Genomic DNA, 19,032 nt, shown 5'->3' with positions numbered 1-19,032 from the left:
CGAATGAGGTGGCATGACGTGGCAGAATTTGCGTTGTTGGGTAGGTTCTCCTGAATTTTTTTTTCTGGTGCGGCAGTCGATTACACGGTAGCTGATATAACGGGCGGAGTCGAGATAATCTCCTGGATAAACCGCCACTCGTGACCCCGTCTTTGCCCCCGAGACAATAAACCGCGATAAAGATCGATGATTTGATCGCGAGTCGATGCACACAGAGTGTGACGAATTTCCGGATACGCCCATCGGCCGTCGAAATTTGCCGACAAACCTGCACCGCGAAAAACAAGTTCGCGAACCTGATCTCGCGCCGAGTCATCCTGCCAAAGAAATGCTTGGGTTCCGTGAAATGTCCCGCTATCTGCGGGAATTGAAACATTATGATAGCGCCTTTTCAATTAGAAGCTCGCCGCCGATGATCATAAATGTCATCTTTCAGGAAAATGTTTCTTTCGAGATATTCTGGGCCGAAGATATACGTGTTCGAGCTAATAGCGTCATAAATAAAATAGTGTAGATGCTAATTTATATCAGCATTACGAAACTTAAAATTCGATAGAGCAGATTATTTCTCTTAGAAGTTTTCATGGAAAATAATTTTAATTTTACGATACAACAAGGTGAGATAAATTGCAAATGTTGGGTAGTTAAAGCATTCGTGAAAGATAAATAAATACATACAGCTTTAATCCTTTGCGTGCAATGTACTGCTTTGTAGTGGATGCATATGTTAATTATTAATTAAAAATTCTAGAAATCGTAAAGTTTATTTAAACATTCAAGCAAACATTAATGTTTTCAAAGTAATGTCAGATATCGAAATAAAATGCATTTGGCAGATGTGATTAAAATCAAATATTCGATATCGCGAAGAATCAAAGAAAAAATAGCGCGCTGCACTAAAGACAGTGAGCGCAGATATATAATTTTGTAACCACATTTGCTTCGTGTCCCTAATAATAAAAGCAAAATTGCCATGGATTACGCATTCTCTCTCTCTCTCTCTCTCTCTCTCTCTCGTTGCTCGATCGCGCGCGATCAATACTTATATGTATGTATATAGACTGACCATCGAGCAGGATAGCGTGAAATTACCGTCGCGTTTATTCTGTGATTTCTTTCATGCTTCTCTCTGTTCTCTATCATTTTATCTGCCTACTTCTCGGACGTAACTATGTATTAGTACCTTAGTGTTAGTATCTTTTCTATATAAAATGTATGTTTTTATTTTAATATAATTGGACTTTTACGACGATTTTGTGCAAGGATGTTTATAATTATTTTAATATTTTTTTGTTAAAAATTTTTGCACTAAAAATAATATATAAATTATATATTATTTGTAGATATTTACATTTTTTATTTCGATAATGTTAATTTTCGAAAATATTTCACACTTATTACCAAGATATTGTGAATTGTTAGGTTTGAGAAAAAATACATTCATATATTCAAGATGAAAAATAAAGAATTTAAAATAATTTAAAATAAAAAAAGTAATAATACAGTCAAATGAATGTTCATGATAAAATAAGTGATGTAAAGTCAATGGAAAACACGTGACACATTTAATCAGATCATCAAGTTTCTGCTCAAGAACTAGTCGTTGAATGAATAATATAGTCTCACCGGTAATGGCATTTTGTGGTCGTAGATCGAGACCCGGATATGTTAGAGCCAGCTTACATCGTGATTAACGCATAAAAAAAAGTCTGCCGTTTGTTCGGCAAACAATGAATTTCAAACGTCATGGACGCGCACTCGCATGTAAATCTTCAAATACGAGATTTCTCTCGATCCTTGTGTGCCTTACAATACATATCTCTCAAGTCGTAAAAACTGCTAAGAACTTTCTCATTGATCGTATTTATTAAGAAATTATCAATATCACAAATTGTGAAAATTATGCACAAAAAGTATAGATAATTAAAAATATAATTTTATAAACAATTAAAAAAAGACTAAGTTGTCTAAAAAAACTCAGTTTTTCCTTTCAACGACAATAGAAGATAATGACATCCACCTTCGTATATGGGGACAGAACTAATAGTATTGATCGTCTGACCAATAGTCGACTATGTCGATTGTACATTAACGCACTTGCATAAATTCCAGGATTGCAAGTCCACATCGGCATGTTTACAAGGTAATTTCGAGATTGCGCGACTCGGACAGAAACGGCGGAGATAAAAAAACAAAACGTGTCTTTACAAATCATAGCGAGAAACTTTAAAACCAAAGACGACGTCGATGTTTCTACGAAACTGTTCTTCCGAGATACGAATATTCTTCGTTCCACAGTTCTCATGTTCTCATTCGTTTTATTGGACTATAAATCGTGTCGTAAAGCGTGGGTAGTATTCTAATAGTGTTATGTTTCTTCCACAAAATTCTATAATGACGAATGGATTCATTTTCAACACATATTTCTGTCTACTAAAAACTCGCGTCGACAGATTGTATAAATCAAGAAATCGACCGCAAGAAACGCTATTTTTTTTCTCTAAAAAGTAAATGATTACTGCATAACTGTTTTAATAAGAAAACAATTTTAATCACTTTTGTAATTATAAAAATGAAAAATAATAAATATTAATTGGTAATGACAAATTTTATATTTATACTAAAACTGTAATCATAAACGCAAACATTAATTTTATATAAAAATGTATAGGAAGTTTAATTTAATTTGTTTCTCGTCAGTAATTTGCTCCAGATATGACAATCTGTATAATTAAAATTGTACGCGAAATGAAGAAAGTATGTCATAGCTGTTATTTTATGCTTAAGTCAATTTTAAAGTTCATCCGATGATTAACAGTAGTATGATAAATATTGTATGTGATCTATTCATCCGCGGACGTTGCTTGTCATGAAAAATATTAAGAAAAAATCTAGTCAATCGGCCATTTAAACATTAATTATAATATACTATTTTTTGCAACAGCAGCCCGAACAAACGCTTTTACATGCATACTTCGCGCATTAGTGTGTATCTTTCTCACTGTTGCATCAATCGATCGATAGGTTGCCTCTTGAAGAATGAACAGTGCCTTTGTGCCGAGGTGCCTCTCGAGAATCCTCTCTTTACGAGCATCGAGAGAAACCCTAATGTCACCGTCTCCATTCAAAATGGATATCAACCTTAAGTATCTTCGTAATTCTATCATCAAGTCATGGTATAGACCTCGACTGAAAAGCAGACTTGACTGCGAGAGGCTGCACGTTTTAAAGCGGCAATTCATATACCGGTTCGCAATTTGATGATCTTCTTAAAACGTCGCTGTCAAAATAAAAACGAAGCGCTATTTACATAGTAGCGAGCCAAACTCAATTCTACGCAAAGTTAACTGTCCATATTTCAATCATTATTTCCGGACGGAGAACAGCAGATTATTTTATTAAAAAGAAATTATTTTGACAGAATACTTTCACGCGAAGTTTCACGGAGCCTTGTTCGATTATTTTTTTCGCGAACTTTAAATTAAGTATTAGAGAAACGTTATTGGGACAAAGTTACGTTTACGCAAATCAATCGCACGTTTCGGATAATCAAATTTTCGTGACAACAATTGACAGTTCGCGTAAATGGCAAATCGTTATTGTGCTGCTACGACAAAAGCAATAGGAGCACGCAACTCGATTGTGTAACAAGACGAACTCGGTACGAATTCACCTTGTTACATATACTCGGATTAGGTATATGATTCGAGACACGTGTTTCCGGTCTTTGAGAACGAAGCTCGATCAATTCGCGCATTTCCCCGGGTATAATTACAAAGACCTCGTTACACAGGGCGTGGTTACAAGCCTATGTGTTACGTCGATTCACTTCATTAGCTACGAAATTCAGTTCGAATTACGCAGTTCTCTCGCGCAACTGTCGCTATAATTCGACGTAACGTGGGAATGTTCCACGTAATTATTCAAAGCGTGACTCTGTACAGACGTCACATTAGCGTAACGTGCGCTTTTACTTAAATATGAACAGGAAATACACGTTATCGAATTTAAATATTTAGCAACTGTCATTATTTTAAACAAATATTTGCAAAGTAGAGTGCAGCAACGCATATACGGAAAGTGCAATATTTGCTTTTTGAATTTTTCATAAATCATATACACACCAGATCATATCTTAAGCTCCTTTTCTTTGTGTTTTTTAATGTGTCTATTATAAAAACATGGGACTTTAAATTGCATTTCGTCGAGTGAATTAGAGTTTTTGTTTTGGGAATCTAATTAACAAGAATCACGTAACGCAATGCACAAATAAAAAATAATTAATATGTTTAAAGTCGTGGGTGAGAAAAACGGAAAACTGTACCGTCGAACTGGCTCCAGTATGCTTCAAATGTTCTGGCTGACCAAGTTTTACCACGAAAGCTTTTAATAACCATGACACACTTGCGTACGTATATGAGCTGCTTATCGTAAACAGCGCATCCAAGTCACAACCCATTAGTCTTAAATCGCGGAAGTAACCAAGTCAAGGGAAAAAATATTTCGTTAGCATATATGCGTTTTTGCGTGTATCACGGTGACACATCGTCGGGAAAAAAAAAATCCGAATCGAACGGAGTTTCACTACGTTTATCAACGTGACATTAATCTTGAACTTGGTGAAAGATGAGGTGCACATTCTCGTTTGTTTCGCGGCGAGACCTTTTCCGGAATAGTAATTATTAATTATACTATAAGCAATCGGATTATATTTCGTCGGTCAATCTTGTGGCCCGGACGTTCAATCGATTGGAATAAATGGTCAGGGACAGAGAAACTATCCTGACTTTAGCCGTGCTTTGAATGACAGCAGGTATTTTCGAGATTCGTGTATGCTAATCTCAGAGTTATTATATTAATTTTATTCGTCGGAAGAATAAAGTCGAATAAAATTGCTATCGACTATTTTTCCATAGAGAATCTTTTAAATTTTTTCTTGAAAGTCGTGTAAAAATATATATCAATATTTTCGGAAATCTATAGAATATTATTGTTATTATAATTTTTGAAACGACAGTCAAAATAAAGCTATCACTAGTCAATGAATAAAATTTTAAATTTTAGTATTTGATCTAAAAATATGCACTAAAAAATAATAATCAATAATAGCTCGCAATAAAAGATTCTACAAGTAAATATTGTTTAGAAATGTTTACCCACGAAGAAAATATCATTAAGCAAAAATATCAAAGCCTGTAATTGCTAGAAACATTTCCGTCATGAGATGTGTAAGATTATGACCGTGGCGTGAAATAATCACGATGATGCAAACAATCTACCGTGTGTGCACTCATATACAATAGCAAGGTTTCATTAAATTATATGAATGTACCTATCTCGTAATCTACCTCAAAAATAGAGCTTACATTAGTACGTTTAATGGAACGAAAAATATTGACCGCTCATGTTAATTAAATCCACATGTTAATTAAATACAGAAAGTACGAATAACCTAATTTCGTGGCATTTAAATGACAATTTTTCGTAAATTAAATTATCTCGCATTGAATTATTCAACGTTCCTCTATTTTACATAATAGAAATTTCTCTCGAAAAAGATAGATTTGCTTCTCAGTAATATATGCACGCATCTTGTAGCACAATCGTAGGCATTTATGTAGGATTTTTATTTAAATGTCTCTAAACAATACCTCGCGCTTTTCTATCGTGACCTTAACTTTCTATGGATAGTCATCGCGTTTCGTATAAGCGACTGGCGTAACAGGTAGATGTGTTGCAAATCATCGTGACGTGACCACGCATACTCGAAGAGCTAACTCGAAAAGCAATCTCTTCGATTAGCCTTGATCGAACCACGAGGGTAAATAGCTGTCATTTCGTTGTCACTCCTGTCATGACGCTTATGAAAGAAGTAATTATTAAAGTAGCATCGATTTAGCAGAATTGCAATATCCATAACGCATCAGCATCGCGATTATACTTCCCGTTGAATATTATATTAGCATTGCAATATTTCTACGACGCATTTATCAACAGTGATGTTTTTAGAGCACTTTGTTAATCATCTCTGAACGTAAAACCAATTAATTTTATTAGCATCTTAATTAAATTGCATAGTTCGCAGAAAGTAACTACTAAGAATTTCTAAACGTCGGTTAAAAAGAGAATGCAAATACAGTGATTTTGAAATAGAACCTATACATTTTCCATTTGCGAATCACACTCTTCCTGTCATCACGACACGACTCTGCTTAGAAAATTGATATTCGAAAGTACGCTTTTGTTGGTGCGAATCAGCATAAGACTAATAATACGTATTTTCTCCACCAGACGTGACAAATCATTATATGACACATGCGAGTATTCTCGCTCGAACAATCATTATTTGCCCTTTAGAGCTGCGCGAAAGTCACAATTTTTCATATAAATTCCTGAGAAGTATAATTCACATTGCAATAAACGTGAAATTGTTTATTACTATGCGGAATTTTTTTTACATATGTGTAAAATAATTTTAGAATATTAATTCTCTTAACTTCAAAGAGATCTACAGCTTTAGCTGTTTGTAAGGGATTTAAAATTTTGAATTGATTATTAGATTCTATTTATTTTATTTTTGAATCTTTAAGAAAGCGGATAAAGATCCTTGTTTTTAAATTTCCGAAAGAAATATATCATATACCTATATCCCTCATATATGGATTTTAATTTATTTTTAGATAATCGGCTTTCGAAGATATCTCTGATCTCATTCCAGCTGTCCGTCTCTTGCACGGTTCGTATATTTTAACAAGTTAAGAACTAGAAGATATATACACAAATGCGCAACGCACTCTTGTATATCAAGTCGGATACGGTCTACCATCCGAGTCGCGAGAAGAAAACGCATCCCGGATGATTTCATAAATCTTCGCGATGCTGTCGGGCGCGCGCGGGAACAGCTGACTGTAATTAAAAAGAATAAAAGAGATAGGACGAGAGAGAAAGAGAGAGAGAAATGTACCACACCGTATACATCTTAAGAGGTTTCCTCTGTCCTGTCCGATTACGAGCTCCGCAAATATGGACAACATAACATCGCGAATTAACCAGCATCGCAAAAACCGTAATAACACGGTATACCGCCCGCTGATAAATATAAATCGTAATGATCTTTTTACGGACTTTCCGTAATCGCGCGCGGCGCGGGAAAAGATGCTATAACGCTTCCCCCAGCTTAATATGCCTCCTATTAATGTCCGATCACGGATACGATGACTTCCACGCGATCGCCAAGCTGATATTTTACACAAATTTCTGAGCATTACATGCGTCACGCGTCATTTCACGCTCGACATGATTAAGAGTATCTCAAATAAGGAATAAACCGTTAATATAATGTGGGACAAATACACGCATGTGTATATAGACACACGAGTGCAACCATGATTTCTTAATGAAATTTTTAAGTGGTATAAAATATATATCTGTATTTTTACACACTCTATAATAATTGATAATACTTATGTAAAAGCAATGGTACAGAGAAAAAATTTATTAATATTTCTTCGTTTTATTGCGAAAAAATTCAGACAAGGTATTTGTATATAATCTGCGAAAACTTTCTAATAGAATATTCACTTTTATTACTTATTATATTTATATTTTTATTTCCATCTTGAGATAAGAACACGTAAGAAAATTTATATAACATTCATGCGGTGCTTAGTACATTTATAATAAAAACGAAGATTTACTATACTTTCACAGAAAGAGAACGCGAAGTTTCGATACTCACTGTAATGATTTCTTTTATATCTTTGTTACGATCGTACTAACAATAAGGAAAATCATTTTTTTAGGGGAACCATTGCTACGGTTACTGCTCCTGAATTATTCGGTTTCCTACTTTTTTCATTTCTCACCATTCCATTTACACAACTCGAAAAATGTATTTGTCGCTCATTATTAAGTACAAATTAAGGATAATTCCCTTCTTACTTAAAAAATATTAATAATTTTCAGAATAAATAATTCCTATTTTTTAGAAAATGCGGAGCATTTCTTCATTCTTTGGTGCAATGTATAAAGTTAAAAAAAAATTCTTTTTTTCACCGAAAACATTTCGCGCGAAGAACATATAATTTTACAATTGACAGTTAAAGTATACTTTCGACACAGCGAGCGTCACAGAAGAATATTTTCAGTCGACATTTGTTTCAACGTGTATACGTGTTAATTATGCCTCTTGCCCGGTTCTAATTATCACCAATTACGAAGAAAATGACATGTTGCAATAATTGTCGGACGCCATAAGGATTAATGGGCCCATTCGCATTTCTAATACATACATCTGCGAAAAGGAATTGTTTCGCGATTTCGCGCAAATGATTATAACGAAGACACACCAATTTGCGTTAATTAAATTTCCGTCTGCCAAATTAACGGCCAGTACGATCATGAATAGAAAACGCGATAACGGGGCATCATAATCATGCGGCATTCTCTTACAAAGAACGGCTTCTACGTTTCTATTGGCGCAAAAAAGCATTTAATTGGCGATACTACGGCGATAATTTCGCGGTGCGCTAGTTAAAACTCTCTCTCTATATATTTTCTTATCTTTTTCTAGAGTTTCGGAGCTAAGTTCTTTCTACCATTTACGAATGGAACATATTCCTCTCTCATATATTATTCCATTTCATTTTCTCCCTTCGTGATGGAAGAAAATTGCGAACAGCTGTTATAATCTTTCTGCATTTTTCATCGTTCTCTCGTCCCGCGAAATACCAATGAAAATCATATACGCGATCAGTGATTCGATATTCTGCTTTTCGTAAAACGAGCGAATACCTCGAGATTCTTCCGCGGGCGAGAGACCACGAAAGGGAAGCAATCCGCCCGATTTACAACGCGTCTCGACATCCTGTATCACAGGGGATACACACCTTCGACAGATAATAAAGTACTGTGCGAAAACACAAATTCTCGCGCGACATTTTATCGCCGACGCAAAGCCTCGTTTAAACGATTTGTTTTCTGCACCGGATAGAAACTGCCGAGAAGATGACACAAAGGTGTGGTTTGTATTTTATAGTACAATAATCGTACAATAGTCTTTTCTGTCTTATCTTCGAGCTTTGTTCCAAACTTCACAAAAATGTTATGATACGTAAATACAGATTGTCGCTGTCAATATTTGATACTAGATATATATATCATATTGGGAGTGGATTTTTCTTGAAATATGTAACTGGAAAACCGAATACTGGAGATTCGAGGAAATTTAATGTAATGCATTATATTTTGTAAGAATTATCGTAAAGAGCGATGCTATGTACGTATATCATTTAAGATACTTTATTCGTTCAGATAAATTAATGAAAAAGCAAAAAGTTCTTATGTATAAATATTAAATATGCAATTTTATATCAGTGATGGAAGGATGTCGGGATTTGTATGTACAATTTCGAGGACTTAAGTCTTGATATTAATATAATATCGGAAATAATTGAGAATTTTGCTAATAAAGAATATTCATGCCATATATACACAGAGATTTAAAAAAATAATAAAAATTATCTTCTCGAAGACTAAAGTTCGCACTTAAAGTATACTGAAAAATCTACTTTTATTTTCGATTTTATTTTCCGCCAGCTTCTTTTGAGATTCCCTTAATTACTTTAAAAAAAAAAAAAAAAAAAAGACAGAACCACCTTCCTTCGTAAAGATACCCGAATCAAATCAAAAGAAGTTGGGTCGCATTTCGAGTCATAACTCTTTCTTTCGTATAAATTAGCAGTGATCAACAACTCACATAGCCAGACGTTTCCGCGAGGCGCGGTGTGCAATAGATTCAGGTGCAGATTAAAGTCAAGACCGGCCAGGTCCTGTCGCAGGTGGGTACTGTCCATGATGAGCGCACGTTCCGGCAGCAGGAAGAGGTGGTCGCTCCCTTCCGCGGGCCCCAGGGTTCGCGGTACGCCGAGCCCGAGAGGCCCCGAGCGGGCTGTCAACATTCTACCGCCAGGATCAGCCAAGGGCGCGTTGTCGCGCGGAGTGGCATCCTCCTGCGACCGCCTGACGCCCGACACGCTGATCCGCGACGGGAACCCGCGACCCTTCCGCACTGCGGATCGGCTCGTAACAGGTGGCACGTGACCGTCTCTCTTGACAGCCCCCGTCCTCGAGCACTTAATCCTGACGCGAAAAATTTGGAGCTGGCGCGCGTCAAGTTCTCGCTCTCGAAAGTCCTCGAGGAAGGATCGAAGAAGAGATCGAATTCGTACGATTTCGATGATTGATTATGCTTCGTGATACGCGGTTGTAAAGCGCGTTTAACACAGTAACTTCCGCAAAGCTCGGTCTTCTTTCATCGTGGAAGGTTCTCCTTTAAGATTTGAATAATCGACGCGCAATTAAAAAGCGAATGTGTAGCAGCACTTCCTGGGGAAAGTTTCTTTACTTCGATTTATCTCTTTCCGACTTTCGACTCGATGAATTCGATCGACTCGCGTTAGTGACAGCAGATGTCAAAGGCAAAGATTAATTTCCTCTGTAATTTAATTCCGACTATATGTCAATATCGTGAAATGCGATCGATGATGTGTTAATTATAAGATATCGATGACGCTTTCTCGATGATGTTTCCTCTGCGATAAGACCGCGAGGAACGCACCTACGATCACGACTCGAGAATGACTCGTGATCTCGTGAGTCACGTCGGTCAGTCAACTTTCGACGTCGACGACGGAAGGAAGAAAGAGAGAGGGAACACTAAGCAAGCCGATCTCCCCGCGACGTTGCGTGAAGTGGCACGAATTAACCGAACAGGCTCGTTGAATTCGTTTAAGAGGCGACAAACCCTCGTCGCGTAAGATCGTCGCCGGCGAGAAGAAATTCCGCCCGATTTCTTCAGCGAAAGACGACGTTCGGCCCGATTCAGATTTCAGATGACAGTTCGTGACATAAACATGGGTAACAGGTGTAGTGGCTCCGACCTTCCGGCGTTCTGACCGGCTGTCAGCTGTGTAAATCTTTGCTCGCTACGAGCCAACTTATCGATACTGACGCGTAGATCGGCCTATTTACGCAGCAAGTAAAATATTAATTGATATTCCACCCCCGCTTTTGATGACACGCAGTTATTCCAGTTATTCTTGAGACTCTAGGAATGGAAATTGAAAGATAAATCTTGCGACAGCTCAATCGACCGGTGACATTTGATTGTGAGCGATGACGTATCCTCGATAAAGTATCCACGGGACGCTTCCACGAGATGAATCTATACTCGACTGACGACTGATCTAACAGCTGGACCCGCGACAGCCGGAGACTCGTGGCTGCGTGGCTAGCGCGGACTTCTCTCACGAACGATCTCACGTATACGGACGGTCAGCGTTCGACTGAGTGGGTTCGTCTCGGCGCGGTTCGCGAGCGACGCCGACAGACGCCGGAAATGGCCGAGAAGGCGCGGAGACGCAGCGCGGGAGGAGAGACGCGTTTTCCGCGTCGGGAAGAAAGACGGTATTTTTCGAGCAGAATCCACGTACGCGCAGAAAAGCTCGTCGATACGATTTACGCGTCTATGTTTATTACGAGCGAACAACGGCTGTCCTCGCTGTAGTTGGTTTCTACCACGGGGAAAAAAGGTAAGGATGCAACGCAGCATCCTTGCGGATATAAAAACCGCATTGATGCGCTTTAGTATATTGATTAGTTTTTATGATACATATAACGAATTAAATTTTATATTACTGATGACCATAGTATTAATATTCTATTATTAGATGGTAAATATTTTATTATTAATTGGTAATATTTTCTCGATATTCAATTTTGAGGAAATATTACCTAAACGTGTTGAATTGTGTAAAAAAATGATTTCAAAATATCCTAATTTTCATACCATTGCTTTCGATTGCGCGAGATTATGTAAAAGGAACGGATGTCTTTCGGTCATTAAAGTAGCTTTGGTTATTTTTAGATAGTCATTTTCTAGGTCATAATCCACGTAATTAAACGTTTTGAAAAGGGGAATACGTTTACAAAAGGAAAGTATAAATTTAATCACGGAAATAAATCTATTTCAAACTAGTCTCTACAATCTAACATTTGAAGAACGATTCTTTTTTCATGAATTTTTTATGGTGTCTAAATTATATTCTGTCTTTCGCCTTTAAATTATTGCTCGTCATTATCGCTGTATCATAAGAGTATTTATTTAACTATTTTTAGACTTTTCTTAATTATTGCACAAAAAAACTAGTATTGCACAAGAGACTCTTCTCTTCGAAAGAAAATAAAATTACGTATTATCCGTGGATCTATTTTTTCAACCGATAGATAATGCGTGAAGACTTTATATAAGTCGAACAGGAACGTGGGTGGTACTCTAGAGCAAATGTAGAATCGTATCGTAATAATGGCGCGGTTACACGGAAGAAACATTTTCTGTTGCTGTTATAGCAATTTGCGGTAAGACCGTTTTTATCGCTGGAAAATGCTTCACAAGAAGGTGCGTCGAAACTGCCGAGTAGAAACGACGAATCGTTTCCCAGAACGTTTATTGCAGCTTATGTACCTTTTGTTACTCGTTATATGAGATGTTTATTTGCATTTTGAATCGTTAATGACAGATTTCTCTTGAATTTTTAAGTCAATTTCTTATAAACAAATTTTAGTGGTAAAAAGAGAGATTTAATTCTCTAATTACGATTAAAATGATTAAGAAAATAATTAGAGATACATGGATTATTGTAATGACTTATTTAGTTACAACATTTTGATGCAATTAGCTGTTCAAGGTAAAACAATTTTTAGTTCAAATAAGTTCAGCAAAATTAAACTTAATATCAAGATAAAATATTGAAATGATGATTTAAAAGTCGAACCTTTTATATGTCTCAAAATACACAATAGAAATGTTTTTTTCACTATGCACATTAACCAATTATGTATTACACTCTACATTATTATAACTTATTCAAAAGGAAAAAAGCGAAAAATTAGGTGATCTACAATAGCAAATTAATGTAAGTGTATGCGCTCATATTTTCTTTGTGATATTTATTTTTACGATCTTGCAGCATATACATATATTGTTAAGAGCCTTTGTTACGTAGATTGTTGAATCATAAATGAACTTTAAAACTCGCTAAGGGTAAAAGCCGGAAAAAGTGTCCTATAGAGACATGATCGGATCGCAAAAAAGCTGCTGGAAAATAATAGTCATTACACCTAACGGTTGCTCATGGTTAATCCCGACATCTCTTCTGTTGGTTTATTAGGTCACTTTTTCCTGTTACAGTGCACGCGCTATGCGTCGAAGACGCGCCTCGACACGATGGCGTCCGTTTGCGGATAAACGGAGCCATTCAGTTTTATCTACACAATGTTTTACGGAGCTTAAAGATCAGGGTCAATCGGCTAAAGTAATATCATAATATCACGATATTTTCTTAATATGATAAAATTAGTGTGATAAAATTAGTGTGATAAAATTAGTAGGCAATATAAAGTTAAAAGTAATGACGCTCCCTTTAAATAACTCGTAAAGTTATCCCGGAAACTAATATCTATTAAATTTATTTACTAACTAATACAATGTGGTGTAATATTTCATTTATATTCACGAGATATTTTGTGATCATATTTATTATATTTTTGAAATAGTGGCATCACTTTTAATTTGTAAAATCCATCAAAGTTGAAGATACCAAAATTTATTTTCTCATTATAATTTTCAACAAATTCCTATAGAATATAGAGAATTTAAATGTGTAAAATGAGTTTTTCACATTTTCTATTCTATGCTAGCTTGGTATTAAATTGTTAATTCGATATGAAGAACCTCCCTGACAATGATAAATCTAAATATCTCGAGGAATTTCTTCGGAGTTTCTACAATTCATCAACTAATACTCGGAGAGCATAGTAACGCGCTTCTTACGGCTTGAGCTTCCGCGTGCGTGCTTCGTACATGAAGTCACTCAAACGACGATCGATGTCCCTTTATGGAAACTAATATGCCAGCTGACTCTGCTAGATACAAGCGGTACTGCACCATCGAGCACCAAGGGCAGGCTTTGACTGACAGAGATTACTTATCACTCGTTACTCGTCAAGTTCCATGTCACATCGATTATCGCACATGCACGAATCTCATGAGAGAGAGCTTGCAGCGTAAACAAACGCGATGTGAAAGAAAGATGTAATTATCAATATATCAAATTTTTTTCTTTATTCACTGTATAGCTCGAAACACGATAATTTATATAAAACAGAATCTTTGTTTATAATAAAATATTCTCTAAAATATTATGAAAATCTTCTTAAAAATTTTTATATCAATTTAACGGAATATAAAAATATTTTCTATTACAGATAAATTGTAATATAAAATATATGAAAGCGCAAGATTGTGGCGCAAAAAATGGAAATGTGATATGTATGTGACATAAGGGTACATATATGAATATACATATATGTTGTATATGTGTATACATTACAGATAACAAAATTAATGTACAAAATTAATTATTGATGTTTCAAATAATGAAATAATTATTTCCATAAATTACATTAGTGAAATATTAATAATTCGTTTAGTAATATATTGTAGAAAGGGAATAAAGTTCTGTAGTAAAATAATTATAGCAATGCAACGTAACAAAAGATTGACTCTTAATCAAATTAAAACATTATTAATATTGGCAATTTACATAATTATTAATTACAAAATAAAAAATAGAAAAATTCATCAAATTATATGTGAATAACTCGATTATTTATTAGTCTAAACTTTAATCTCGTACATGTAAAGTGACTCTTAAGACTGTTCTGAAAAAAGCTATAGAGAACTATAACTAACAATAAATAATGCACGTGCATTAAGAACTTTCTCAGAATGCAGGCTAAAAGCGTCTTGTTACTAAATGGCACAGTATAAATATAGACTATTAGAATCAACTTCCTAGAAAGAAGACAACTCTTTAATTGCGCGACAGAAAATCGGACTAACACGTTATAAATAGTGCATTAATTTTATGCTTTCTCCCATGAACAATATTTTATTCGACGAAGAGAGAGCAAGCGGGCGTCTCAATGTCGCCGTAATACGTCTCAATGACGTGCGTTTTTAATAGCTGCCAGCGACTAAACGACCTGTTGTTTTCTGTTATGACGTGTTACATGCACTTCACAAATTTTGCAACGTGACTTTTCTTATACGGCCGCGACGCAGTTTCAGAAAATGATGTATACGTTTATATGTTACGTTCCGTAGAGAGTTTGAAATGATTCGAGAAATCACGTACGAAAACTCGATGTAATTATAGTCGTGACGAAGACACACGGTCACAAATTCGGAATTATTTTGCATGAAACGCGACTGGATTACGATCGACTGAACGAGCCAATTAAAATAAATTCAATTAAATAATAATTCGTTCGCAGCGAATACTTATTCGTTCAAAATTCTCTTTTCCCGATCCGCGTTCCGATATTTAAAATATATATGATAAAACTCACATCCGTGCGAACATGTGCGTTGTATTTCGCGCTCCTATCGCGAGTAATACGATGTGCGAATGGCTGCGGGTGTGGTTGTGATTATTTCAAATGCGAAACACACCTAACCACGCTGCGTTGCAGAGATTACGCTATCGAATTGCGCGTTTAGTCATCAAAGCATCTCGCGGTGTCTGCTTTTGAAATGTGCAACGCAGCTTTATAAACGAAACAAACCGCTTCCGATTGTTACCGGACCTATGACTCACTAATTATTTTCGTCGTTTATGAGTGTGTGTTAAAACAAAAAATCTCTGAAATTAAAGATGCAAAAAAACGTATTTTGGAAATAATTATTTGTGGGTCAGCGCAAAGTTAAAATTCTACCACACTTCATACTTCATCATTTTCAGCATTGATTGAAAGATATATGTACGAAGTTCCAAAATAAATTCCAACTCAATTGCTTTTTTTTAATAAATAATTTTTTCGCGATTCCATGTAGCTTTCGTACATCTCGCCTTGTTCTCTCGAGGCCTAACGGATCGCCATAATTGATATAAAGATCTTATTCGATCCTTTATTCGTCGCAAGAATCATGTTGCGAGCACTACGGAGGAAATAAGATCGCCCGACTTTCTCAGAAGACGCGCAAGGAGACGCCAATAATTTCGAACCGAAGATCGTTTCCACCGGAGTGCACAACGGAACAGAACGACGACCGATAATTCCTCGGCAACGGTAATAAATATCCCCCGTGAACCTTCTTGTCGAGCCTCGATCCGCGACTCTTCGAAGATTCACCGCCGCACCGTTTCTTGCTGCCATCGCAAATTAAATGAACGAGTATGGCCGGCAAAAATGGAGCAGAGCAAGCAGAAAAAAGTCGCGGAAAAAGTCGCGGAAAAAGTCACGAAAAGAAGCACTGTTCGCGAAAATACTGGGAGAGAAACAAGAGTAAAGATTGGAGACAACCGAAAGGAAAAATCTATCTGCTTCCGCAAACTCTTCGTTTTTAAAAATTTTTTCGAATAGCATTTGTAAGAATGTAATTCAACTTGAATCCGATAATAAACTCATCAAGTTTCCCGAGCTCGTCATATAATGTTAAATCCCTTTCCAGAGTCTCTAATCTGAAGGAATTAAAATCTGAGTCTCTAATCTGAGAGAATTAAAATCTCGTTTGTATCATTCATACTCTCGACCTCGTATATCTTTCTGTTGAAAGATGAATCAGCGCATAGCATGATGCATCCGAGAAATATTGCATACATTCACTAGCTGAATAACCATTGTCTCGCTTTATAATAATGCAAAGAATGTTATTCCCACGAAATATTGCGACATAATTTAACGAAATAACTAAATAACAGAAAGATATTTTAATTGACATTTCGATTCAATTATTATAATGAAAAAAAAAAAAAAAAAAAAAAAATATATTAATAAGCATATATAATTAATAAGCTATATAATAAGCAGAATAATATTGATTTATACATATTCAAGTTTAAGGTGGTATAGCTTGAAGATCTTTGGAATAAAGTTCATCACGAATTGGTATAGCAATCAAACAAGAATGCTCAAGATCGATCGTTCGAAGTCCGCCTTAATTCTAGGTTCCGCACGAGACGCACGAAAATACTAACCGTGCAATTGCGGAGGACGGACCCGCACAATTCCGGGCAAAGACAGCGTTCCGGGCTGTCGAGCCGTTTGTACATTGAAGAGAGAGAATTATAGGATTGGACGGGGGCGCCGTAATTTCTATTAGTTCCATTGTCTTCGTTAAATCGCCGTGACTTTTGCGGTTGGCGTTTCGCGACCACAAAGGTATTTGCGCGCTTTCATATCTATGTGCATTTTGATAATTTCTTATCATTATTGTGATAAACGGGATAAATATTATATCATTTCTCCAGTGAATCTAATTTCAGCTCAAATAATTACAGTACGGTGCAAATGTAAACGCGTATGTGCGTCACATTTGAACAAATGTTATCTTAAAACTAACTGATTTCCGTAAAATTAATATATATTTATTAGTTGCTTAAATCCAATCCTATATATTAAATGCAGAAAAATGTAGATAAAAAGAATATGAAGAATATATGCGTAGCGAAATATAAGTCTGACCCAGATGAAAAGTTCGATCAATAAATGGCGCTTCCTTGTGGTCATTTTTAACGACACTTGCGTAATACGATAAGTACAACTTAAGAAGGAAAAGGCACGCTCGTCATTACTTCGGCTCGTCCTACGAACGCCCGTTCAGGAGATCGATATTATTTCCAACAAGAGAAGATTACACGCATCACCGAGCATAAAGTCGCTCCTGTGTTCCAGGACCGATCTTTTAATCACCGTCGCGAATCTTGACTCGTCAGAGATACGGCAATTCACGCCTGTCTCTTCTGAACTTCTGGACTTTGAAATTGCTTTCGCAGCATACCAAGATTTCATCAAAGAAAAGTGATTTCTATTATACAAAGTAAATTAACTCGAACGAATTAAATTGCTCGGGTACGAAGAATAATAGTACGAATGGCCGGAACGCTTTTTAATGTGATTAACAACATTTCCGAGAACAATATGAAGAAATAAGAATGGCACAATTATCAGAAGAGAAGAACGAGCATTATGCGTTAAATTAAAATAAAGAACATGTACCGATAAAAAGGAGGAAAAAATTGAAATAACTATAACAAATATTAGACAATCTAATAAATGCACGATAAAATGATATAAACGTTTCGTTGATAAATTAATATGCATTAATTGCACAAATGTGTACATAAAGCTACGTCTCATTGGTATATCTCGTTATATATGCATACAATGTCGTGGCTACGAGAAACAAGGACTTCCTGATAAGACGCGTCCCTTGGCAATCAGCCTCACTATTCGAACAGAAGGGATTTATCCTGATTAAAGTTGACACGAGACAACACAGATTGCAGATAGTTAGCAGATCCTGCGCATTTTGGCTTTGAATTACGAGGAAATTTGCAGCATCCATTGCCTCTCGTCGGGATTAGAGACGTATCTCGCGGACTCTAAAGGGGAAGGTTCTCCCTCTTTCTAAAAGCGGCGCGCCGATCTTCTTGCTAGCCTGATAGATAATGCATAGGTATATTCAAGTTTCCGCTTAAACCGGGAAGCAACCGCTCGTAAATACTCTATGCCCGCAAACGGAGGCGCGGTAGCAAATGCGGTAATCTCTCCTTCCGCTGACTGCATTGCGATTAAATATGATGGTGTAATAGTACATTTTGTTTTGGTTCTCAAGTGATTCTTTACTTAAGAAAATTTTTTAAAACTTGTAGGCTTAACTATATGCGCATAGATTACTAGGTAGAAATCGAGATTTTAAGCTCTAATTATGTCAAATTTACATCGCTATTAAAGATCTAATAAAAAAAAATTGTCTCCAAATATATTTTTTATTCCACTATAAAGATGAAGAATAAAAATTTAGATTATCGCGTTTTTCTTCAAACGAGAATTTTTCGTCACATTTCGAATATTTCATTAATCGCATTCTTTGTACGTCAAATCGCTATTTTCCAGGACGATCACGAT

At 36.0% G+C, this 19,032-nt stretch overlaps 1 protein-coding gene across 8 annotated transcripts in view; it reads right to left on the bottom strand.

Annotated features, from left to right (window-relative positions):
• LOC114932668 (uncharacterized) overlaps positions 1 to 19,032 on the bottom strand; it is a 158,408-nt gene that overhangs the window by 90,293 nt on the left and 49,083 nt on the right. The window contains exon 1 of one of the 8 annotated variants that reach the window (XM_085482830.1): positions 9,758 to 11,343. The exons of 6 other annotated variants lie outside the window; for them this stretch is intronic. In XM_085482830.1, coding sequence (XP_085338956.1) covers positions 9,758 to 9,959 — 202 coding nt within the window. In that variant the 5' untranslated portion in view covers positions 9,960 to 11,343. Of the gene's footprint in view, positions 1 to 9,757; positions 11,344 to 19,032 lie in introns of those variants that run through there. One more of the 8 variants, XM_085482837.1, reaches the window with a different exon arrangement.

This window comes from Nylanderia fulva, unplaced genomic scaffold (assembly GCF_048542155.1).
Source record: "Nylanderia fulva isolate GAGA-0341 unplaced genomic scaffold, ASM4854215v1 Scaffold22, whole genome shotgun sequence".
Taxonomy (NCBI): Eukaryota; Metazoa; Arthropoda; class Insecta; order Hymenoptera; family Formicidae; genus Nylanderia; species Nylanderia fulva.
Note: the sequence above shows the minus strand (reverse complement) of the source record. Positions and strands in the feature narration are given on the sequence as shown.